Below are 25,828 nucleotides of genomic sequence, written 5' to 3'. Positions count from 1 at the left end.
CTGAAGGGGTTTGGAGGTCCTTGAAAAAATGTTCCATATCAGAGCCATCTTCTGTCATCTCTGACATATACAGATTTGAATAAAATAAGGCAAATGTTTCATTGATTTCAACTGGATCGATAGTTAGTACACCATCATCTTTCCGTATTTGGGGGATTTGTTGGGATGCCGAGTGGCATTTAAGTTGGTGTGCTAATAAACGTCCAGCTTTGTCGCCATGTTCATAGAAATATCCCCGTGATTTTAAAAGAAGACGTTCTGTCTTCTCAGTTGATATCAAATTATATTGCGTTTGGAGATCCAGCTTCCTTTTGTAAAGCTCGGGGGAAGGAGAGGTAGAATACTGAGCATCCACCATAGATATTGATTTAATGAGCTCCTCTTGTTTGATTCTTTTAGTTTTATTTATTTTAGCTGAATATGATATAATCTCACCTCTGATTACAGCTTTTAATGTTTCCCAGAGGAGAGAGGGGGAAATATCATCTTTTTTGGGATATCATTTTGCAAAAGATGTCGTCGGTCAAAAGATTTCTATCTAATTTCCAAAAGGGGCGTTCCAATTTGCAAAGAGGAAAAGCAAGATCTAGTAATACAGGCGCATGATCTGATATAATTATAGACAAATATTCGACTTTTGTGACAGAAGAAAGAAGGTTCTGATCAATGAAAAAATAGTCTATTCGACTATACGAGTGATGTACAGGAGAAAAAAAAGAAAAAGATTTACCCACTGGGTACAAAAAACGCCAAGGATCAACACATCCTATGTCATCCATAAAACGTGATAAAAGTTTGGCTTTTTTGGAAAGGTTTGTAAGTTTAGAATGGGAGCGGTCAAGTGTTGGATTTATCACACAGTTTAAGTCTCCGCCAAAAATCAACTGGTGAGAATTCAAATCTGGAATTAATGAGATCATTTTACCCATAAATTTATCATCGTCCCAATTTGGGGCATAAATATTGACCAAAACCACAGGCTTATGATAGAGGAGTCCAGAAACCATCACAAAGCGTCCTTGAGGATCTGAAATAATAGTAGTCGCACTGAACTGAATTTTTTTATGAATCAGTATGGCTGTTCCACAAGTTTTGGAATTAAGATTAGAGTGAAATATGTTACCAACCCAACCTTTTTTAAGTCTGACTTGGTCTTTAACCAGTAGGTGGGATTCTTGAAGAAATGCCACGTCACATTTTAAATGTTTAAGATGATTAAATATCCTGGCTCTTTTAACAGGCCCATTCAAACCTTTCACATTCCAGCTAATGAAACGTACAGCAGCCCCTCTTGCATCAGTACCATGCACCATGTTTAACAAAAAATATATATGATGCAAAGGAAAAGAAACTTCTGTTAAAAATAAAATAAAAAAAGAAGATCCTATGTTGCAAAAGTGTGGAGTTGTCCCTTACCCTATCCCTAATCTTAACCTTATCTAAACACAAAACCAGAACAAAGCCTATACTTGTCCCTCTCCCTGAGGCAAGCTGCAGGCTAAACACCATTTCCAAGAGCTTCTGGTAGCACATTCTCTTAATATTTAGGTCTGGGGGGGGGGCTCCCAGTTATTTTTAATATTCAACAATAAATCCTCTCAACATTCAAGTGAATTAAAGAGAGAAAAAAAAATATATATATAATAATGGAAATAAAAAAATAAAATAAAAAAAAGTGAGGGGTGAGGTGGTTGGGAAACGCAGTAAAAGTCAACCACTGAACATTCACAGAGGCCAAAGCCTGTTCCCCTTATTGTAAGAAAACACATATTATAAATTGATACACGCAGAAACATACCTATATGCACGCGTAACGTTACACACATCTGGAAAGCAGCACGAATGGTTTACTCCGTTAAGATTTAAATGTATAAACTCGTGCATAGCATAGTATGAATTAGCCTAGCATAAACATCGTTATGTATTCGTACCGGACTGCTGCTTACCATTATAAGGTGAACATAGACACCTTGAGTTCGGGCAATTAACCATCGTCGGGTTGTACAGACAAACCAGACTGTAACATATGAGGTGAAGTCCTACTCTTTGCCGAACTTCTGGTCGAAAAACTTCTGAGCTTCATCAGGCGAATCAAAAGTGAGTACATCGTTCCCATACATCACTCGCAGTCGGGCCGGGTGGAGCAGGTGGAATCTGACGTTCTTCTGATACAAGGCTTGCTTTATACCGTTAAACGCAGCTCTCTTTTTAGCGAGAGCAGCGCTGAGGTCCTGATAGACCCTTAGAGTGGCGTCTTGATACTTGAGTTCATGATTCCGGGCCCAGCGCAGCGCAGCTTCCTTCTGCTGGAATCTGGAGAAGCAGACCAGGAACGCGCGAGGGGATGATCTTTGGCCGGGTTTAGAAGTCGGGGTCCGATGGGCTCTCTCCAGCTCAGGCGGTGTAGGGAAGGCTTCGGGTCCCATCACTTGCATCAGTACATCTACCATGAACTTTAGGGGATCTTTGCCATCTTCACAGCCTTCGGGGATGTTCAATATACGGAGATTGGATCTCCGCGAGCGGTTTTCCAGGTCATCGCACCGATCTAGAAGCACCTGATTTTGGCTCTGGAGCATTCTAATGGCAGACTCCGCCACCGTTAGCCGTTCAAAGTTATCACCAGCTACAGATTCCACAGAGGTAAGACGGCTCTGGAATGAGTTGATTGTCGTCTGTAGCGAATCCAGTGACGTTTGAATTGGTCTCCTTGAGCGAGGTTCTCTGTTTTGCGAATTCAGCCGAAAGTTGGTCCATAACCCCCGCTTCGGGTGTCGCAGGCGCCTTCTCAGTTGTTGGAGAGTTGTTAACGTTAGCTGCAAAGGATGCTAGCTTTCCAGCTGCACGTGTAGCCGGGGTCTGCGTGTTACTGGCTGATTTTGTGCTTTTGGAGTTGCTCATTTTGCAGGAATAAGCTAAAGCAACTACAGCCAAAAAAGTTATGTCGAGATTCGAGCAAAGAATGAATTAGAATGAGATTATGACAAAAAGTAAACTGGGAGCCTCCGCGTGTGCGTCCTCTCCCTACATGTCGCGACCGGAAGTCTCCTATACTTTGTTTTTAATCTCACTTTATTAACCAGTGTCTTTGCTGCTGACCTTCAATGATCAAATTCAACCACAGGAATAAGCTTAAGTTACCTTTAGATTAGATTTAGAAATAAGAGTGTTGAACTTCCTTCTCCTGTATCCTATTGTTCTTCAATCCAGAATGGCAGAATAGCTGAATGCTTTGTTTGAGCTACGCCCTCTACAACAGGCGTAAATATGCATTTCCTTTTACCTTAAGCTTATTCATTTCCCTTTGAGTGTGAAAGGGCCTTAACATTTGCCAAAAATAATAATTAAAAAACAAACAAGCAAGCCCAGCCCAGGTGAGAAAAAGTAACGCAATTAGTTACTTTTTTGGGGAGTATATATATTGCAATGCATTCATTTTAAAACTAACTTTCCCAAACACTGCTTGTGAGGGCCAAATGTCCTCACTTAAATAGTAGAACATTATGCCAACCGACCTACTAGTGGGGACACTTTACTGGTCTTCACTAGTTGAAAAGGCTTATAAATAATAAATAAAAAAAAGAACAAAAAAGGTGTGTGTCTGTTTTGATACATACATACATAAAAATATATACATAAAAAATTTAGATAGTATTTTAAGGAACACAAACTTCAAAAAAGTATTTATATTTTAAAAGTCTATAATTGTGATGTCATCTTAGATACAACAAGGAGAGAGGGATTAGGGGGGGAATACTAAATGGAACAAAGTAATTAACAATGTAAGGGAATACATTTTGCCAAAGCTATGAAGTTGACTTACAATCTGTCAAAATATGTTTTCTATAAATATATTGTGTATATTTAGATCACCAATTTGCTGTTATTGTTGTTGTCATGTCTTGATAACTTTAAGATCTGCACACTCTTTGGGTTTTTCAGGCCAGTGTTCAGTACCCACAGTGCTCTGCTGTCCTGGACATAATAACGAATGCTACCGTGGGTGTTTCTGTGATGAGGTTTGCCTCCTCATCGGTGACTGCTGTCCTGACTACCAGCAGACGTGCATTCCGTGTAAGACTTAATAGTCTCAACACAAAACATCCATCCAAGAAGTCTTAATACATTTTTTAAAGTGTTAAAAAAAATCACACAACTCTAATGCCACAGAATCTAATTTTGTATCATCTTCCTCATTCTTACCATCAGCAACGTGGACGACACCAGACTCACCAACTTTGTTAACCTCATCATCTTCACTGCCAGATACTTCATCCTCATCATCTTCTCTGCCAGTTACTTCATCCTCATCATCTTCATTGCCAGATACTTCATCATCATCATCTTCATTGCCAGTTACTCTATCTTCACAAACCTCAGCACCATCATCATCCTCACAGTCAACAACCTCTCCAACATCTTCATCAAATGCCTCACCATCAGGTATTATAGACTATTTTAACTATTTTAATCATTTAAATTGGCTGTATCCCACATTGTACATGAAAACCTGTTACCACATGATTTTTATGTGAGATGACATTCTAGGTTACGCCTGTTTCACACATACTCCGTTTGCATTGTGCTTTCACATATGCTGCGTTTGCAGTGTGCAACTGTTTAGATTTATATATTAAGTTGCTCAAGCAAGTGGTAAAACATTTAAACATGTACTTGTGTTAATATCGCAAACATTTTAAATTAAAACATACAAATTAGTCAATTAACAGCCGACTCTCATACCTTTACTTTTGCATTTAAACTGTGCGTAATAATAACTGATAAATTAAAATCGTACATGTGTGATCAATTAATAATTACATATATAATATGTAAATCGTACAAAATTATTATTCTAAATAAGCATTACTAAAAGCCAGACGATTTTGTCTTTAAAAATCATTTGCTATGTAGTGACCTTTAATTTGGAGTAGAAACAGGTGGAGTGACTTTATCGCATCAGACATGCTACTTTGCTACTTTGCTACTTAACCGGACCAGGTTAGCCGTGGAGCGTAAGTTACTATGGCGATGAACACTGCTAAAAGCCAAACCACTTTCATGGTGCCTAAAACCCAGGGTTGGCGCAAACTAAACTGAAACATAGCTGGCTCAGAGTCCTGCACGGGTCCGATTTTGTAAATCCGCACCCGCCCGTACCCGCAGTGCTTCAAACCGCATCCGACCCGTTATCCGTCAACAGCACTAATTAAAATCCGCACCCGACCCGACCCGCTTAAAATAGAACCGACACCCGACCCGCACCCGAAATAAAATCAGTTTAGCCAATCACAATATAGACACAATTACAAAAATGTTTATTGCCAGGTCATACAGAAGTTAAAACGACAATTAACACAAGGACAACTTCAGCCGAAGCTGTCAAAAGGCCGATACATGAAGAACATGGCAAACGTTACCACAAAACTGAGTAACAGATGCGGCTGCAACACTATATCTGCCACGCAATTTCGTCTAGCCTACATCTGACAATTTTGGGTTCAAACACGCCCTGCACACCACACATACTGAACAGTGTTAAATTTGAAAAATACTGTTCGATAGAACTGCTTGGTTACCACAGTTTCTGCGTGCTTCCTCGGCGATGAAGTTCCACATTTGCGGCTATCCAACACGAAAATGCATGCAGCAAAGCCTTTCACAATATTTTCTTCAGATAACTCCAAATTTCTCCCACACACTGGACTTGCCTTTTGATGACGTATTGTCGACAACTTTACAATCTCCACTAGCTATTCTTTTCTTCAACTCCTCAGCATCCATCTCGACGACTGCAAGCAGATTGCGCGCGCAGTTATGAGGAATTTTTAAAAGTGAAAGTAGCCTAGGTAACGTTATAGATCCTGGGAGGACGTGGCGCGTGGGCACAAATAAACTGATGTGGATTTTTTATTATTTTATCAACTTGAAATACAGGAATATTTTTGTAGATGTGTTCCTAAAAATATGCATATATTTTTACGTTTGCATGTGATTGTTTTAAACCCGTGTTTAGACCCGTGTTTCCCCCGTGTCCGACCCGACCCACACCCGTATCCGACACAGTTGGATATTTTTCACCCGTTTGAGCAAAATTTGCGGGTCACCCGTCGGGTACCCGAACCCGTGCAGGACTCTAAGCTGGCTAGCCACTTGAACCGGCTTCATGGTATAGGCCCCAGGTGTTCTTATATATATATATATATATATATATACACTGGATTCTAAACAACAAAGAAATGCCACAATTTATCAAGACCTTGAAGCAGAAAGGAGGAAGAAACGCCTCATAAGCAGTGTTGGGGAATGTTACTTTTAAAAGTAATGCATTACAATATTGCATTACTCCCAAAAAGTAACTAATTGCATTACTTAGTTACTTTTAATGGAAAGTAAGGCATTACATTACTTTTGCGTTACTTTTTCTCACCTGGGCTGGGCTTGCTTGTTTGTTTTTTAATTATTATTTTTGGTAAATGTTAAGGCCCTTTCACACTCAAAGTGAAATGAATAAGCTTCAGGTAAAAGGAAATGCATATTTACGCCTGTTGTAGAGGGCGTAGCTCAAACAAAGCATTCAGCTGTTCTGCCATTCTGGATTGAAGAACAAAAGGTTTCAGGAGAAGGAAGTTCAACACTCTTATTTCTAAATCTAATCTAAAGGTAACTTTTGTTTAGTCAATAAATGTATCTATATCATGATTAGAAGTGGTTTTAAATTAATTTAAAAAGCGTTGCTTTGTTAGTTTTCTTGAAAAGAAATAATGTTCAAGTAAATGTTCAAGTTGTTCGCGTTTAGGAGTCATACTCCGGATGTTTAAATGTCCGCCAATTGATATACTTTAACACATATGGATCCAAATCAAGATCCAGAGATCCAAATCACTGCATGCTTCCATGAATAAGGGTGCCACTGTACATCTGGCAATCAGGACTACAGATGAAAATTAGCCACTGGCTAACTCTGGCATGTTACAGGCATACTGTTGTTAATATGCATTGTCCTGGTAAATAAATAAAATAATAATAATAATGTCCTTTTGTGCAATGGTCTTCTTGTCTGTTTTAGTTTGTAGTACTTGCACTGAAAACGAGGCTTGCCAGGAGAGAGGTGGTGTCTATGGCTGTTGTTGCTTGCAAGGACAAAGACCAAATCCTGAAAACTTTGGTAAGTGCTCTCACACTTGTTGTGTATTCATACATTAATCTAAAAACAAACCAAAAAACAACACATTTTCATTCACTCAAGTCAGTTTCACAGTCTACATCAGCGTTTCTCAACCGGGTGTCGTCTGGCGAGAGCAGGGGTGCTGTCTAAAAACTCCTTCAAACATTTAAAAAAAATGTCTAAAAAATAATTTATAACAACAAATAACGCACACAAATTTATAATAAAAATTCAAATTTTCGGCATGGAATTGCAAACAAAGCTGCCTCTTTTTCATGGCTTGTTGCGCTTACGGTCAAATAAACAAGAAATTATAGTCAACACCCGTCTCGCCTTGATTACATCCATGCTGTCAATGTTAACGCAACGTGATTAATGTGTTTTTTTTTTTTTCAGCTTAATGCATTAAAAATATTTAACGCAATTATCACAGCATCCGTTTTTTTCTGTCATGCTTTAGCTAGCGTTACATTATATGATCACATTCTTCATACAAATGCTTTTAAACCACTGAAGCGTGACAAGACAAAAGAGAACATTAAAAGTTAACCCTTAAAACCCCTTCCTCATCACCCCCAATTTTGGCAAGTGCTGCATACATGACATACCCAGAATAAAAAGGTTACTGCTCATAAGTAATTCTGAATAGAAACATAACACACATACATTTAGAAAGCCAACCCTTGAGAGTTTATAGTTCAAGACTCAAAATTAACCAGACTGTTATTAATATTGAGATATATAAGCTCAAAAATATTTTGAACTACAAAAATCCGGGATCACCAGTGATCCCTGACGGGTAAGGGTTCGTTTTTTTCAACAATGGAACTTTGCGGGGGCTTCTTGCTGATAGCTTGGCTTCACATAGGTGTCTTCTAATTGTTACAGTACTCACGGGTAACTTTAGATCTTCTTTGATCACCCTGGAGCTGATCATTGGCTGAGTCTTTGCCATTTTGGCTATTCTTTGATCCATTCGAATGGTAGTTTTCCGTTTTCTTCCACGTCTTTCTGGTAGCAGCCTATCATTTTCTGCATTTCTTTATACGTTTTCCCCTCTCCAATCAACTTTTTAATCAAAGTACGCTGTTCTTCTGAACAATGTCTGGAACGGCCCATTTTATTCAGATCTTCAGAGAGAAATGCACTATAACCATCATGTACAGTAAAGTACTGCCTTCATCCTTAAATAAGGGCCACTTATTGACACTAGTTTTTTCACAGAATGATTAACCTTACTAATTGAACTCCACACTGCTATTATTTTGAACACACCCCTTTCAATTAATGATTCAATTATACAGAATTAGCAGCATATATGTCATGACTATTGTTTTTCTATTACTCTACTACACCTACTAGTAATTTATTTGCCATGTAGACATATCATTTCTACCAAAAACAGTGATTGATCTGGTTAGTGATGTTGGACTGCTATTATTTTGAACACAACTGTATATATAATCTCTGAAATCCTTTATCTGCTCAGATGCTGTGGTGTCTTGTGCCAGCAGCACCGGCTTCATATCTCTATCCCGCTGCCAGCTCTTTGAATCTGGTTTTTATCCTGAGCACCTGCACCTAAATGACCCAAGCTGCACTGGAACCCTCGAGGATGGCAGACTTGTGTTTTATTTTGACAATGAAGGCCACATATGTGGTACTACTCTGATGGTAATGATCTTTCCATTTCCGTTTCATCACTAGAGCTGCTAATGAGATGCATATCCATACTGTACATACAGTACTGTGTGTGTAATGATTAGTAAGTTGTCCCATAGCTTGAAATTGACATTTGTTCTCCTCCTCATAGAGCAACAGGACTCACTTCGTCTACCAAAACTCCATTCAGTCTGACCCGACGGACACTGACCACAGCATCATTTCAAGAGAGATATGGATGAACATGACATTTTCTTGTGCGTACCCTCTGATCCAGACCATATCTATGCCCGTGGGTTTCCGAGCCGAAGGCGGGTAAGAATACTCAATATCTATTAATGTTATTTAAGGACCTGAATTAACAGTTGTATTTTAATTTATTACAGTTGAAGATTAATACGTACTGTAACAAATGTATTGCTTATTGTTATTTGATTTTAGTTTATTCACATTAATTGGGACCTCAAGTGTTAGCGTTTTTTAATTGCAGTGATCGCGGCAAAGGAGGGCTGTGATTTTGATAAATCACCATGTTTTGCCAATTTGCATTCACTTTCTAATATTTAACATGTCTGTCTTTTAGAACATGACAGAGACTGCTTATTATATACTCAAATTAATAGAATCAGTTATCTAATTTAGGACTTTCCAGAGAATTTCCAGCTGATCCACAATGGGTTAAAAGTGTTGATAAAGGTTACAGTGGTTATAAAGCAGGTTTGCATTCTTAACCTGATAATTGAAAGGCTGGAGGTTTGAGTGTCATAAGGCATGAGCTATCACCATTACAATTAACTTAGGCTATGGTTTTTGTTATTTTTTATGTTTTTGCCTACAGTGTGATAAGTGAGGAACTTCCTGCTGGCCAGGGCACATACCAGATCCGCATGATTCCCTACCATGATGCAGAGTTTACTAGCCCATATGACGGGGAGGTGCAAATGCAGGTGAACCAGCAGATATATGTGGCTGTTGAGGTGGAAGGAGTGGATAGAAACCAAATCACAACAGTTCTGGACAACTGCTGGGCCACACCTGTTAATGATGCCGAATATCATGTTCGCTGGAATCTAATTATCAATGAGTGAGTGACTTGATGTTTATATGGTTATATGATTAAATTTGTTTCAATCTCAGAAAGTGAATACAACAAAATTGGATAACACTTTAAAAATGAATGGTCCATCATTAATAGGTAACTATTAACTAATATGGAAACAAGATTAACTAATTATCAAGACATAGTGAATTTAGGGCTGAAATAGTTCTTTATTAGGTAATCAACAATCACAGATTGAGATTAGCCTCTGTTAGAAAGTTTTATTCCTTCATCAAAGCAGAAACCAGGAGACTTGAGATGGATTTTATAAGCAGAAGAGATTTATTCTTCCATGTCTGTAGTTCATCAAGTATGTAGTTCATCATCATCATCAAGTCTAATCTAAAGAAAGTTGCCTTGCACTTTTATATACATTTAGGGGGAGGGATTTACATTGAGGTTGAACAAAGCATGTACAGATTAAGGAACCGCCCTAGACTCCAGCGTGTTACCAGTCTCAATCCAATCAGCATAACTATTCAAACGCATATATGCTAATCCAATCAGCCTGACTAGATCGCCCATACATTAACATTATCATAGAGACAAAAGCACAACTGTACATTGAGCTTAATGGTCAGGAAATGCATAAAGACAAAGGGTAAGGGTGAGAGTCGTCTCAGCAATTAGAGAACAGGACTGGCAGGAATCTCTTGATATAATCATCATAACTGAATCTTAAAAATGCTAACTTCAATGTACTCAACTTTTACTGTTGCAACCTATATTAAACATTTAATACATTTGTAATGCAACTCCTCAGACTATTAACGAACTATGACCACTTATTACTAATTAATTACTATTCACAACATTAACGTATCTGAAACATGAGCAATTATAATAATTTTTTTTACTCTGAAAATGGTTATAAAATGCATCTTAAGAAAAAGATGAAAAAAATGCATCTTAACCTCAGATCTATTTATGGAAATGTATTTATTAATGTTACATACCATAAAAACCAGCTAACTAATTATTATTATTATTATTATTTTTTAAATGATCATACAGTCACATAGGTTAATGTTGTGATTAGTAATTAAATGGTAATTCTTTATAATTGGTCATAGTCCGATAATAGTTCTTCATGAGGTGAATTTGATTCAATAATGATTGATTACATAATAAGAAACTGGTACAGTCCTAAATGAGCTATTACCTAATGATTAGTTCATCATGTTTCCATATTAGTTAAGAAACTGAATTGTTAATGCAGTACTATTTATTTGTCCTGAATTACTTCTTGCATAGTAACCTATTAATGATTGGGCATTATTCGAAAGAGTCACCAAAAAATACTTGGCGCCTAGTTTGCCTATGCCTAGAAACAGCCCTGCTGACCAAGTACATCATAAACAAGTCATCAAATTTTGCCATGCTCTAATTTTCCCTTTATTACATTCCTTTGAAAAACCCTCCTACCTTCCTAGATGCGCCAACCCTGAAGATACCACTGTGGAAATCCTTCAGAACGGTATTGATACAACAAGCCATTTCTCCTTCAGGATGTTCACCTTCTCAGGCATTTCTGACAACTTCTTCCTGCACTGTCAGGTTCATCTTTGCCTTGTACAAAATGGCAGATGTGCTCTGGTAAGTTTCGACAGTAAATTTCAACTGCATTACTGACAGTAGCCTTCAAGCAAATTGTAAACCTTTTACAACGGGTCTTTCTAAAAGAAAACACATTCAACAGCCTTAGCTTTGTAGAAAGCATGTATTTGATGTTACATTTATTTTCTTGTCTGTCATCTTCAGTTATGCGACCATGGATATAGACGTAGAAGGCACAGATCTTTGGACTTCCTCCACTCTTCAGCGATCTCCATGGGTCTGAAAGCTCAGTAACCCTGATGAATGAAAGATCCTGCATTGATAATCAATACTTTCAATACTTTGTTATATAAAAAAGCACTTTGTTTTAAATAAGCAAATCACTTATGATTACTGAGAGGTGAAAAGGGACTACTAAATTTAACCAAGACACTACAAATAAATTCTTAAAAAATCTCTCCAATAACTCTCTGTATACATGCATTGGTTTATCGTTATTGAGGAAGTGCAATTAAAACAATATATACAAACTAAATAATTTTAGGTTGTTGGGTGGATTTGGGTTAAACTTACTATAAACTGAATTAAATGAAAAAATTTGCTGTCTGTCTTTCTCTTTGTTCAAGGAGTAATCTTGGAATACAATATACCTGACTAACCTTGAATAAACCTGCTAAGAAATGAAGAAAAAACATTGTCATTTTTTTCTTGAGTTTTAGTTTCATGTGTTTAGATTGAATTAAATATTTTAGTGCTACTTACAAAGTAGTACATAGTATTGCAGAGAGTGAACAGGTCACTCAGAGGTTACCCATCTCGGTAACACTTTATTTTGATAGTCCGTTTGTTGAGACTATACTAGTTATTAGTAGCCATTCAGTAGCTTGTCAACAGTGCATCAGTTGACATTCAACAACACTGTTTCAACAGACAAGTAACATACATTCAACTGACTGCCTATAGACTATAAGGTACAATTCAAGTGTTAATCTACAGATTTTACAAAAAAGTGCCTGTTGACTGTCAATGTTATTTTGCAACAGGTTATTAACCAATTGTCGACTAACTTTCAATTGTCAACTAACTTTCTGTAGATTGAGTACCAACAACTCAAGATCAATCTGTCAGTTAAATGTCAACAGTCATGTCAGCATATGAAGTATATGATCCTGTATATCCTACTCAAGGGGTCTCATGTGCATCAAATTAATGATTATTTTAGCTGATTTAAAAATGTTTTAACCATTTGTAGATAATCTGTTGATAGTCAACTAAAGATTACATGTAGTTGCTTATTTGTTGCTTGTCAACAAAGAAATTGTTTATGATCAGTAGACTATTAATAGACATTCTCAACTAAGCGTTAGTAGATATATTTTAGGACTATCTAATTAAAGTGAAAAAGAGTTTATATCAGTAGAAAGTCTACAACCTATCAACAGATTAATATATTGTTTATGATCAGTTGACTATTAATAGACATTATCCACTAAGTGTTAGTAGATATATTTTAGGACTATCTAATTAAAGTGAAAGACAGTTTATATCAGTAGAAAGTCTATAACCTATCAACAGATTGCATACCTGACCTGACTGAAGTAGAACAAACACTATGGCCAGCACATCAGAGAGAAAAAAAATCACTTTTATTAAATACAAAATAATACAACCCATTATTTACTAGGATATCACGATCACATCTGAACCATCTGATTATGTGACAAAAATTATATTGAGCATATATTGAACTCTCAATAGTCTACATAGACTGAAAAAAACTGTGGGAATTACTGGGTCAGCTCTGGATTGGTTTTCCTCCTATCTCTCCGATAGGAGCTTTTCGGTGTCCGTAGGGTAATATATGTCAGATTCTGCTCCTTTGTCCTGTGGTGTGCCCCAAGGGTCTGTGCTTGGCCCTCTGTTGTTCAGCCTGTATATGCTTCCTCTTGGGAAGATTATTAGTAGCTTTGGGGAAATATCATATCACTGCTATGCAGATGATATTCAATTATATTTTTCTTTTAACTCTGATAGGCTAGACAAACTGTCTTTGTTGCATAACTGCCTAGCCTCCATCAACAATTGGATGGCAGACAATTTTTTGCAGCTAAACCAAGATAAAACTGAAGTGCTGATTTTTGCTCCTGACAACATTTTTCCCAAGATTAAACTGGCCATTGGGGCTGTATCACCATCAGAATGTAATGCTGTGCGAAACCTAGGTGTCATTTTTGATAGATCTATGTGTTTTAACAGTCATGTCAAATCTGTGGTTCGTTCCTGTTTTTTCCATCTCAGAAATATCGCTAAAATCAGATCTGTAGTTTCTAATAATGAGATGGAGATGCTTGTTCATGCTTTTATTTCGTCTCGTCTTGACTACTGCAATGTACTGTACACTTGTTTAAACAATTCCTCCATGGACAAATTGCAAGTAGTTCAGAATGCTGCTGCTAGACTTTTAACAAAGACCAAAAGAAGATCTCACATTAAACCTATACTCAAGGCTCTTCACTGGCTTCCAGTTAGTTTTAGAGTGCAATTTAAAATTTTAACCATTACTTTTAGAGCCTTGCATAATCAAGCTCCGGCGTATATCCAGGATATACTTCATGCCTACACTTCAGGCTGTTCTTTGAGGTCTTCGGGTCAAGATCTTTTAACTGTTCCTAGAACACGTTTAAAAACGAGAGGTGACCGCGCTTTTTGCGTGGTGGCTCCAAGGCTCTGGAACGCTCTTCCATTAGACTTGAGAGCTTCGGAATCTGTAGAAATTTTTAAAAAGCACCTAAAGACACATCTTTTTAGACAAGCTTTTAACTAGTTTTATGTTTTTTTTGTTTTTTTTTTATTGTGGCACATATACTTTATATGTGTAATTTTGTATTGTATGTATTTTAACTCTGTGAAGCACTTTGTGACTCCATTGTCTGTGAAAAGTGCTATAGAAATAAAGCTTACTTACTTACATCATTTCAAATGCCCGAGGCCAAGATCAAAAGTTATAATTAATACATTTAGCCTTTCATGACAGTAAGTTTACAGAAAATCGCATTTATTAAATGCAGTTTAACGTTATAACAGTTACTCATTTAAGAAATAATCTCTGTTCCTGCTGCAAACTCGCTTCGGAGGATTAACAGACAAGACTATAGTTTAAACCCTTAACAATACCTTCTTTAATCGTTTAACCATTTTGTAACATTTAGTTTATTTAACGTTACGGTGAGACACAAAAGGCGTTTTCTCCTATAGAACCATAATACACCAAAACACAATATAAATTAACAAAATACATAATTTTTATTAGCTAACGTAACGTTAGATGTAATCCAAATCTTTATAATCCATACGCAAGCAAGAAACAGATCCAAATTCATCCCTTCATCCACATCCAGCGGTCTCCATCTCCATTCTCAGAAGCGACCGTAAATGTCAAATCCCGCGCTCGTGATGAATTTAAATTCAAAAATTGCGCCCTCAAGAAGCGTTACGACATGTTTTACGGCAGTGATATCAAGCGCTCATTGGCTCTCGCCTGCTTCGTCACAAATTGCAGCATGCCGTGTTTCAGTTGAAACAACATTGAAATACTGAAGCGCGCACGCCGTCTTCACGCAGAGGGAAGCTGGGTTAACATTTTCATGGATTAATAACTTAAATTCTGCTCTGTCCCTTATACAAAACTATTATATACTGCCAGAGAGGACTGCAACACATCGTCATTTGAGCGACTTTTGGTACCGATTTACATTTTCGCAATAAATTATTATGATTACACATCTGTTGTTTTTCTTCATAATTTTAGCCTGCATAGTTTTAAGAAATAGTTATGGGTAGGTTTAGGGGCAGGAGTAGGATTAATGTTAGTGACTCAAAATATATTTTAATGCTATTAATAAAACTGGCATTTCCCTACACATCTCTGTCCATAAAGTGTTTTATTCTGTATAAAATGAGTAATTTATATTTAGGTTTGGGAGTAGGGTTAAGGGAACTTACATTTATCTATAAAACAGTATAAGGGAAATGATACAGATATCTTTATGATTCGTAAACGTTTTGTAGCTGTGAATTCGTAATAATTCTACGTTGCAGTTGCAGACATGTCTGTATCTTACGTTTCAGCATCTATCCAAACGTACCAAAAAAGTATGTTTTCAATCTGTTGATAGGTTATAGACTTTCTACTGATATAAACTGTTTTTCACTTTAATTAGATAGTCCTAAAATATATCTACTAACACTTAGTGGATAATGTCTATTAATAGTCTACTGATCATAAACAATTTATTTGTTGACAAGCAACAGATCTAATCTTTAGTTGACTATCAACAGATTATCTACAAATGGTTAACAATTTTTTAAAAACATTTTTAAATCAGCTAAAATAATCATTAATTTGATGCATATGAGACCCCTTGAGTAGGATATACAGTATCATATACTTCATATGCTGACATGACTGTTGACATTTAACTGACAGATTGATCTTGAGTTGTTGGTACTCAATCTACAGAAAGTTAGTTGACAATTGAAAGTTAGTCGACAATTGGTTAATAACCTGTTGCAAAATAATATTGACAGTCAACAGGCACTTTTGGCAACAGGCAACACTTGAATTGTACCTTATAGTCTATAGGCAGTCAGTTGAACGTATGTTACTTGTCTGTTGAAACAGTGTTGTTGAATGTCAACTGATGCACTGTTGACAAGCTACTGAATGGCTACTAATAACTAGTATAGTCTCAACAAACGGACTATCAAAATAAAGTGTTAACCACATCTCTTCTTAAAATGTGTTCTGACATAGTAAGAACAATAGTCTTTACTGTACTAGTGTTAAGTGTACTTTTTGAAGTATGAGGTGAGGGCTCAGACCCAGAGAAACGGAAGGATTTTATTGAGGTGCAAACAAACCAAAAGGCAAACATAAACTACTTTGTGAGGGGAAAACGCACAGTCCAGTGCTAGTAGTAAGCTTTCCTGTAGTTCAAACAGTAGAGCGCCAAGGTCATGGGTTCGATTCCCAGGGAAAGCAAGAACTGATAAGAATGTAAATGTGTACTTTGAAATGCAATGTAAGTCGCTTTGGATAAAAGCATCTGTCATGTCAAGTCAAGTCATCTTCATCTTCATTTATGTAGCGCTTTTAACAATGTAGAATGTTCCAAAGTGGCTTTACATTGATAATAGGAAAGTAAAGTAACAGAGATTGTTTTGGCTTTATAGCAGCTCTAGAATAAAGTTATTGTCCAGCTAAAGTTAGTTTGATTGATTCACTTCCATCGCAACGATCATTAGTTATTTACTTAGGGGCCGCTAACACGACATCGTTTAACAGAACACTCTTTAGTTCTTTCTGCGCAAACTTCAAAAACGCGAACCAGTGAGAACGGCGATGGCGTGCACATGCGTATTACGAGTTCAGTCTATAGTATTTTTAACCATTTAACTAATTCATTTTCCCCATAAAATATGCATTTTATGTATAATATATATTTTAATGCAGTGTCAAACTAATATTTTGGGGTAGATTTTTTTATATTTATGAATCTTGGTTGAAGTTTAATTCAGTTGGATTGTTAATATTTCTTGCAGGTTATTTTGTAACATTTTATATTCAAATTCAAATTCAAATTTATTTATAAAGCACTGAATAAAACAACAAAGTTGACCATAGTGCTGTACAAACAATAAAACAATGAGCAGAGAAAAACAAATAAAAGAAAATGCATATCCATATATCTAAATAGGTAGTATAAACATCATAAAACAGTCAAAAAACATATATTATAAAAAGGAAATAAATGACACTAGCACCCTTCACACTTATCTTGATCGAACGCTATCATAAAAAAATATGTTTTCAGATGGCTTTTAAACTGATTGAGTGTGGGAAGGTCCCTGATATATAAAGGTAAACTGTTCCATAATTTAGGGGCGGCGACCGCAAAAGCGCGATCCCCTCTAGACTTCATCTTAGACCGAGGAACAACAAGACGTTTCTGAAATTGTGATCGTAGTGATCTCATTGACTTTTGTTCCTGGATTAGATCAGCAATATACGATGGGGCTAAACCATGTAGAGATTTAAATACAAATAACAAAATTTTTAAATGAATCCTAAAAGTGACAGGCAACCAATGTAATGATTTTAACACCGGAGTAATATGATCGAATTTGCGAGTGCTTGTAATATATACTGTATGTGTATGCATGTCCCCCTAAATATATGTATATGGTAATTTTATTTGAAAAGAAAGAAAAACATGTTATGTCTTAACTTAAAAGTCCTTACTGGCTGTTGAGAGCCAGGATTGTTTCAACGCTCAGGGTGTTGGGCGAAGAGAAACGTCAGTGGAGGGAAAAAGATGGCAGTGAGATAAAAAACAGTCGGGTAAAAATATTTTACTAAACTAAACTAGAGTTGGTACAGTGATGTTAGAGAGAGAGGGGCTAGACAATTCCGTTCACTGTTAGTGAACATCCATTAATCGACTATCTAGGAAAACTCCATGGTTCCGTACACATCTGGTATTAAAAACAGACAAATTACCTAGAGTGTTGTTATCGAACTCAAATTTGTCAGATGAGCCAAAAACTATAACCTCAGTCTTTGAATCGTTCAATGTTAAAAATGTACTTGCCATCCAAAGCTTTACCTCATCGAGACAATCTAATAAAGATTTAAATGCAGAAGATTTAAATGTGTTCTTCTTATCGGCAAATAGATCTGTGTATTGTCCGCATAAAAATGGAAAGATACACCATGCCTTCTTAAAATCAAGCCTAAAGGAAGCATGTACAGGGAGAAGAGCACGGGAGTTAAGATAGAGCCCTGGGGAAGTCCAGTTTCAAGGAGAGCAGCCGAGGAGTTAAAGCTGCCAATCCTGACTGAAAAATATCTGTCAGATAAATAGGAATTAAACCAATTTAAGACTGAACCTTTTAGCCCCAACATCTTTTAATCTAGATAAGAGCAACGAATGATTCACAGAATGAAAAGCTGCAGTTAAGTCTAAGAGAACTAAAACCACAGGGTCGCCAGCATCGGTAGCAATTAAATTACATTTAGCACTCTCAGCAGAGCAGATTCAGTGCTGTGAAAAGACTTAACTCATTTCTAAATACGTCTAAAATTTTGGAAATTTTTCAGTCTGGTTAAGTCCAGTACCTTTTCCAGTACCTTTAAAAAAAATCGGAATCACAGAGATAGGTTGATAATTATTTCAAATTCAGAAATATCTAAGGAAGGCTTCTTGAGTAATGGAGTGACAAAGGCCATTTTTAGGCATGCAGGGACCAAACCAGTTAATAAACATTTGTTCACAAAAGATAACAGGCCTGGGCCAATAGATTCTGTTAACATTTAAAAAAAACGAGGATGTATTTCATCAAAAGGACAGAAAGAGGGTTTGAGGGTGGCAATAGTTTCAGCAAGATATTGTGAGGTAATGGGTTTAAAAACCTCCCTCGTAAAATAGTTCTAAGAGCACACTTGACCAAGACAAGACTGGTGAAAATCTTCCCTGATATAGACCCCACGTGCCCTCGCTGTAAAGGCCAACCAGCGGATTATATACACATGTTCTGGTCCTGCCCTAAACTTTATACATTCTGGGCCAACATCTTTAGTGCTTACTCTAAGATACTTCAAAAAAACATTACCCCCAACCCAGTATGTGCCCTATTTGGATTTACCTCTGAAAATCGCCCCCAAACATACCCCATTACAGCATTCACTTCTCTGATTGCCAGACATCTCATTCTGCTCTCCTGGAAGGAGCAAACACCCCCCAGCTTCACTAGATGGGTTAAGGATGTAATGCATTTCCTGAAGCTGGAGAAGATCAGGTATACCCTTAAAGGCTCCTTGCAAACATTCAGGAAGGTTTGGAGCCCCTTCTTAGAATACTATACTATCTTCATAGGAATTCATATTTGTATAACACAGCAACATTTGGTTGTATACATTTGGTCCAATATGTGTTGTAAAAAATGTTACATGGTTTAATAGAAAATCAATAAAAATTGTTAAATGGAAAAACCTCCCTCGAGGTTAGCGGCATAGTTGGAGCATAATGATCATTATATGACACTATTGCCTGAGGCCTTAAATTAGCTATTTTATCAATAAAGAAACTCAAGAAGCTTTCACATAGTGCATTTGAGGGATTTGGAAAAGTATTGACAGGTGGATTTAAGGCAGCATTTATAACTGAGAACAAGATCTATGATGGTTATTAGAAATTACGTTCGAAAAATAAGCAGCTTTTGCGGCCTTTGCAGCAGACTGGTAGGCCACTAAGGCAATCCCTGAGCCACTTAGATGACGTTTGAAGTCTGTCCTTTTTCCATTTCCGCTCTGCTTTCCTACAAGCTTGTCTTAATGTGCGGGTCTCAGAGGTTTGCCACCGATCAGTTCAAGTTTTTGGTTTAAAAACTTTCAAAGGAGCAGTTTCATTTAAAACATCCAGCCATGCATCATTAAGCAGCTCCAGATGTTGGTTGACATCTAGATCAGGAAGAGCCGAATCCAACGACAGTTTTGAACTCACGTGTTAAAATTCACATGAAAATGAGAAGAAAAGTATCGAGCATGTGTTTGAGCATTTGCAGGTGAATAGAATAGATTTGGCTGGGACATATAAAATACAATAGGCTTATGGTCCGAGATCAGTGTATCCCATATATTTCAATCTCTGAGATGGAAAAACCATAGGTAAGTACTAAATCCAAAGTGTGGCCATGAATATGAGTAGAATCATTTATCCACTGTACTAGGTTAAAAAAGTCAATGAGACTTAAAATCTCCTTTAAGAGAGTATTTGACAGGCAGCAAACATGAATGCTGAAATCACCAACTAATAAAAAGCGATCAAAATTAGTAGTGATATCCCCCAATAATACCGTAAATTCAAGAATAAAGTCTTTTACAAGATGTGGGGGGGAGATACAACACTGCTAAAAGAACAGGGCCATTCCACTCAAACCTTAAAGCAGCACTCAGTAGCTTCGGGATTTCTTCGCTGTATTCTCGCTTTTTGCTCGCAGGTTTCTCTCTAGAGCTCCCCCCACAGCTTCGGAATAGATATTTGACAACACTGTTGTAAAAACTCGTTGTTGATTCTCAGACACCAGAGGCTATAGATCAACGACATCAAAGCAGATGGGACGTTCTTTAAAACGTCTTCTTCATTCGGGTTCGAACAGCGTGAGGGAGCGCAATAATGACAGCATTTTAGCAGATTTCTTTTGGCCGTAAAGCAATTGTTTACATCGCGAGACCTGATATCACGCGAGACTTCCTGACGCAGCGGCCCGCCGGCTCAAAGTTGCAAGTGCGTATTTTCCGCTCACGGGCACCAGGGGGGTGCGAAACGTCCACCATTCAATCCGAAATAAGTAATATAACCATTCCAATGACTCCGAAGCTGTTCAGTTAAGGAAAAAAAAGTTACTTAGTTCACCTTTAATATCTGCACTTCAAAACTAGAAAAAACCTTTACAGAAACCATTTTACAACGAGCGAGGAAAGTCTGTTTTAAGACAGTCACTAAGCCACCCCCATGACTGTTATGAAGGGGAGAATTAAAAAACAAACAGTCATTTGGAACCACTTCAGAAAAGGGAAAGCAAAGCAGCGCTGTGCTTATAACAACACAGTCTCGAAAGATTTCTTTCACTTCAGGATAGTTTTGGGTTATGTCCTCTAAGACATTTGATGATATATATATTGCAAAGTTCCTGAAAATACTTATAAATATATTTTTTTTAATGGTGATTATAACTGGGTTTATAACTGCGCAAATGAGTGAAAAGTTAACTTTTCTCTGGAGAAAATATGGAGCCATGTGACCTGTGCACATGTGCTGAAACAGGACACAAAATGGACCCCTTTGGGTCATGTGACCACTTTTTTGCACTCTTTAATTGTTTAGTATTTGAGTTTTCCTAAATGGGTGTCTCATTTTTATAAAAAACTTGGAGGCAACACCGTACCATATAGAGGGTTAAATGTAACATTCAATAAACGTATGGTTTATTTGGAAAAAGATGAACTATTATGTAGAATTTCAACAAATGTACATAATAGTCGCTGAGTTGGTAAATTTACAGATTGACAGGTAATCCTGCAAAATGACTGTTTTCTCAAATAAAGCTTAAAATATAAAACGGTAGTAGTGGCAGCCTGAATAAAATCATTTGGCACATGACCTATTAGATTTTAAATAACTTTGATGCTGTCTTCCAGAGTCTCACTTGTAATTGCTGGGGTTGAAATGCTTTCAAAAGCTTTGGCTTTCTGCACCAAATTAAGCTCTAGTTGTAGGTCTTTTTTTTGTCGATTAACTACATCTTTTCTTCAAAATTTATCTTAAACGGTGTGGACAATAAATTATCAACAATGTCCTCCTCACTAATGTTGCTAGCAGTTTCCATTTCGAATAACGCTAGCAATTTTTCCAGCTTTTTTAGTGTTCCCCATATCGTTAACATGTGATAACATGTCCCACCCATTTAGAGGGACAAAATGATCGGTTAATTTTCCTGTCATTTGAAATAAGTCTCTCATTGACTTGCTGTTGCTTGGCCTTAGCTGGACCACCTATCACAGAACTGAAAGAAAAGATTTGTCTAAACAACACAATACACTGAATAGGCAGATTTGAAGGATACAATAGTTTAGGTTCCCCTCTTACTAAAACCTTGTTAAGGTCCCTCATTACTTTTATCTAGACACCTCTGTAAATTACTGAGAAAGTATTTGACATTATTTGAATGATAAAATCGCAGAATTTTTCCCTCAGCCTTCCTGTCATAATTTCAGACTTCAAAGCATTGTGACAAATGCCACTTTGACGTACATCAAATCATGCTTAGTGAGAGCATATCTCCACCTATATGAAACTCTCTCTCTCTCTCTCTCTCTCAATCTCTCTCTCTCTCACACACACACACACACACACACACACACACACACACACACACACACACACACACACACACACACACACACACCCCATCTCATACTTCTGTACACGGTGAAGTGACAATAAAGTGAGTTGTGTTAGATAAGACACCTAGACCAGGATGAAGGTTTTAGTTGTCCACATCTGGCTTTTCTTACTGCTCTTGAACCAAAAAAAACAGGAACATGGTTTCAGGTAAGACAGACAACAATCTTCAAGTAACTTGTGTGTATACATGTTGTACTTGACATACTTGACAAACTACAAGGGAAGGGAAGGGAAGGGAAGGGAGGGGAGGGGAGGAGAGGGGTTGGGACGGGGACTCACAGAAGATAAAAACAACCAAAGTAAAACTTAGTGTCTATAAAGAGTAACAGTGATTACTGTTATTATTTATTCATTTATTAAATACTTCATTTTGAATCAAGGCTTTACCTAACTACATGAAGCATGTATGATGAAATTTAGCCAAAGTTAACTTAATAACTAAAACATGATGGTTATTTTAGTTGTAGACTAAATGTGAAAATGCAATTTATTCATCTCACTTGCATGAAAACATTCAGTATTCCTCAAAATTAATAAAAACAGTAAAATGCAATCTCAGAATTTTATGCAAAACTCTTATAATTAACCATATTAAATTACACAAATATACTTTGTTTTTAATCTCACTTTATTAACCACATGTCTTTGCAGCTGACCTTCAATTATCTAATTCAACCACAGGAATAAGCAAAAGTTATCTTTAGATTAGATTTAGAAATAAGAGTGTTGAACTTCCTTCTCCTGAGTGGCTGTATGCTATTGTTCTTTAATCCAGAATGGCAGCACAGTTGAAAGGTTTGTTTGAGTGGCGCCCTCTACTGTACAAGCATAAATATGCATTTCCTTCAGCCAGCTTATTCATTTATTCAAAGGGCCTTGACATTTGCTTGTTTTTGTTGTTTTTAAAAAACAAACAAGCAAGCTCAGCCCAGGTAAGAAAAAGTAACGCAAAAGTAATGTAATGTAATGTTTTCATAAAAAGTAACTTAGGGCGCTTTCACACTGGCAGTTTAGTGCGGACCGGGGCACGGTTCGCATGAAAAATCGCTAATGTGAACGCTGTCATCGGACCCGGGTGCGCACTAGAGTACCGAACCCGAGACTACCTGGAGGAGGTGGTCTGAGCTCGGTTGCTCCCGAACCGTGGCGCGGTTCGCGTTAATGTGCAAGCAACACGGACTCGGGTGCGCGCTTGTTCAGGAAGTATAGTATCCCGCGCATGCGTATCACTGTCGATATCATTGTTTCCTCACACACGACAACCATGAGTGGCAGGGGAACGTTGTGGGACACTGAAGAGGTGATGTCTCTCACTATGTTGTGCATAATAGCACCAAAAAAACAGACAAATTACAGCTATGCTCAGTCGAGTTGTATTATCCATGCATTTTCCGTGTGCGTTTGCGATGACGTAAGATCACTGCAAACGCACCTGGGTTCGATACAACTAATTGAGTGTGAAACCAGACCAACGCTGCGGGAGGCGCCGGGAACTAGCGCACTCGGGTTCGGACCGCAGCAAACGAACCCAGTGGAAAAACGCCCTAAGTAATACAAGTTCTTGGTTACTTTTTTGGGGAGTAACGCAATATTGTAATGCATTACTTTTAAAAGTAACTTTCCCCAACACTGCTTGTGAGGGCCAAATGTCCTCACTTAAATAGTAGAACATTATGACAACCGACTGACTAGTGGGGACATTTTTCTGGTCTTCACTAGTTGAAAAGGCTTATAAATTTGCCAAACCATGTTTTCATTTAAATGTAGTGTTTTGTGATGGGTAGGTTCAGTGGTTGGGGTTTGGTTAGGCAAAAAAAAAAAAAAATTATCCTGATATAAAATCAATGGAAGTCTATGCAAAGTCCTCAGTAATACAGTAAAACAAAACAAGCGTGTGTGTTTCTGTTTTGATTTTTTTTTTATACATAAAAAATTTAAATAGTATTTGAAGGAACACAAACTTCAAAATTGTATTTATTATTTTAAAAGTCTATAATTGTGATGTCATCTTAGATACAAAAAGGAGAGGGATTAGGGGGGAAATATTAAATAGAACAAAACAATTAACAATGTAAGGGAATACATTTTGCCGAAGCTATGAAGTTGACTTAAAATCTGTCGAAAGATGTTTTCTTTTTATATATGGTGTATATTTGGATCACCAAGTATTACTGTTATTGATGTTGTCATGTCTTGATAATTTTAAGATCTGCACACTCTTTTGGTTTTTCAGCCCAGTGTTCAGGACCCCCAGTGCTCTGCTGTCCTCAACTGAATAACCGATGTTCCCGTGGGTGTTACTGTGACGAGGTTTGCCTCTCATTCAATGACTGCTGTCCTGACTACCAGCAGACGTGCATTCAATGTAAGATGTAATAGTCTCAACACAAAACATCCATCCAAGAAGTCTTAATACATTTTTTAAAATGTTAAAAATCACACCACTCTAATGCCACAGAATCTAATTTTGTATCATCTTCCTTATTCTTACCATCAGCAGAAAATGCACAGCCTTCCTCACCATCTTTAGCAACAACGACACCAGACTCAACAACTTTAGCATCTTCATTGCCAGTTACTTCATCCTCATCATCTTCATTGCCAGCTACTTCATCTTCATCATCTTCATTGCCAGATACTTCATCCTCATCATCTTCATTGCCAGTTACTTCATCCTCATCATCTTCATTGCCAGATACTCTATCTTCACAAACCTCAGCACCATCATCATCCTCACAGTCAACAACCTCTCCAACATCTTCATCAATAGCCTCACCATCAGGTGACTATTTTAACTATTTTAATAATTCATTTAAATTGGCTGTATACCACATTGTGTATGTATGCTTGTTACCACATGATCTTTATGTGAGATGGCATATTCTAGGTTAGGAAACCAACAGTAGTACTATTTAACCACTAGAGGGCAGAACATCTTAAGGGTACAAAATGTACAACGACACTGGTGTGTGCATTTTGAAGTCAAAATAAGATGCAATGATGACCAAACGTTTGCCATAATTATGGAAGACTTGTACAGGGGAAGAATTAGAAAAAGGTCGTTAAATGGGTTAGCACCGTCTTACCTTTCCGATCTGCTGACAATCCATCAACCTGCAAGAGCTCTTAGGTCTGCAAACTTAGGTCTCTTAGTGGCTCCTAGATCCAAGCTTAAGACTAGAGGAGATCGAGCATTTTCGATTGCTGCTCCAAGACTTTGGAACAATTTGCCTACTGAAATTAGAACTGCGCCCACTCTGTCCATTTTTATTTGATTTGTCTTACAAAATATAAATGTTGATTTAGTTTTGTTTGTTC

The 25,828-nt window shown here is 37.2% G+C and overlaps 1 protein-coding gene across 2 annotated transcripts in view; it reads left to right on the top strand.

Annotated features, from left to right (window-relative positions):
• LOC309497339 (uncharacterized protein) overlaps positions 1-25,828 on the top strand; it is a 77,785-nt gene that overhangs the window by 8,929 nt on the left and 43,028 nt on the right. Inside the window, exons 4-11 of one of the 2 annotated variants that reach the window (XM_082167557.1) lie at positions 3,943-4,074; positions 4,210-4,443; positions 7,070-7,168; positions 8,658-8,842; positions 8,982-9,145; positions 9,669-9,914; positions 11,363-11,525; positions 11,691-12,169. In XM_082167557.1, coding sequence (XP_082023683.1) covers positions 3,943-4,074; positions 4,210-4,443; positions 7,070-7,168; positions 8,658-8,842; positions 8,982-9,145; positions 9,669-9,914; positions 11,363-11,525; positions 11,691-11,780 — 1,313 coding nt within the window. In that variant the 3' untranslated portion in view covers positions 11,781-12,169. Of the gene's footprint in view, positions 1-3,942; positions 4,075-4,209; positions 4,444-7,069; positions 7,169-8,657; positions 8,843-8,981; positions 9,146-9,668; positions 9,915-11,362; positions 11,526-11,690; positions 12,170-25,828 lie in introns of those variants that run through there. The other variant, XM_082167558.1, reaches the window with a different exon arrangement.

The sequence above is a fragment of the Leuciscus leuciscus genome (assembly GCF_965113295.1).
Source record: "Leuciscus leuciscus genome assembly, chromosome: 4".
Taxonomy (NCBI): domain Eukaryota; kingdom Metazoa; phylum Chordata; class Actinopteri; order Cypriniformes; family Leuciscidae; genus Leuciscus; species Leuciscus leuciscus.
The sequence above is the reverse complement of the archived record's forward strand: the minus strand, read 5'-3'. Positions and strand labels throughout refer to the sequence as shown.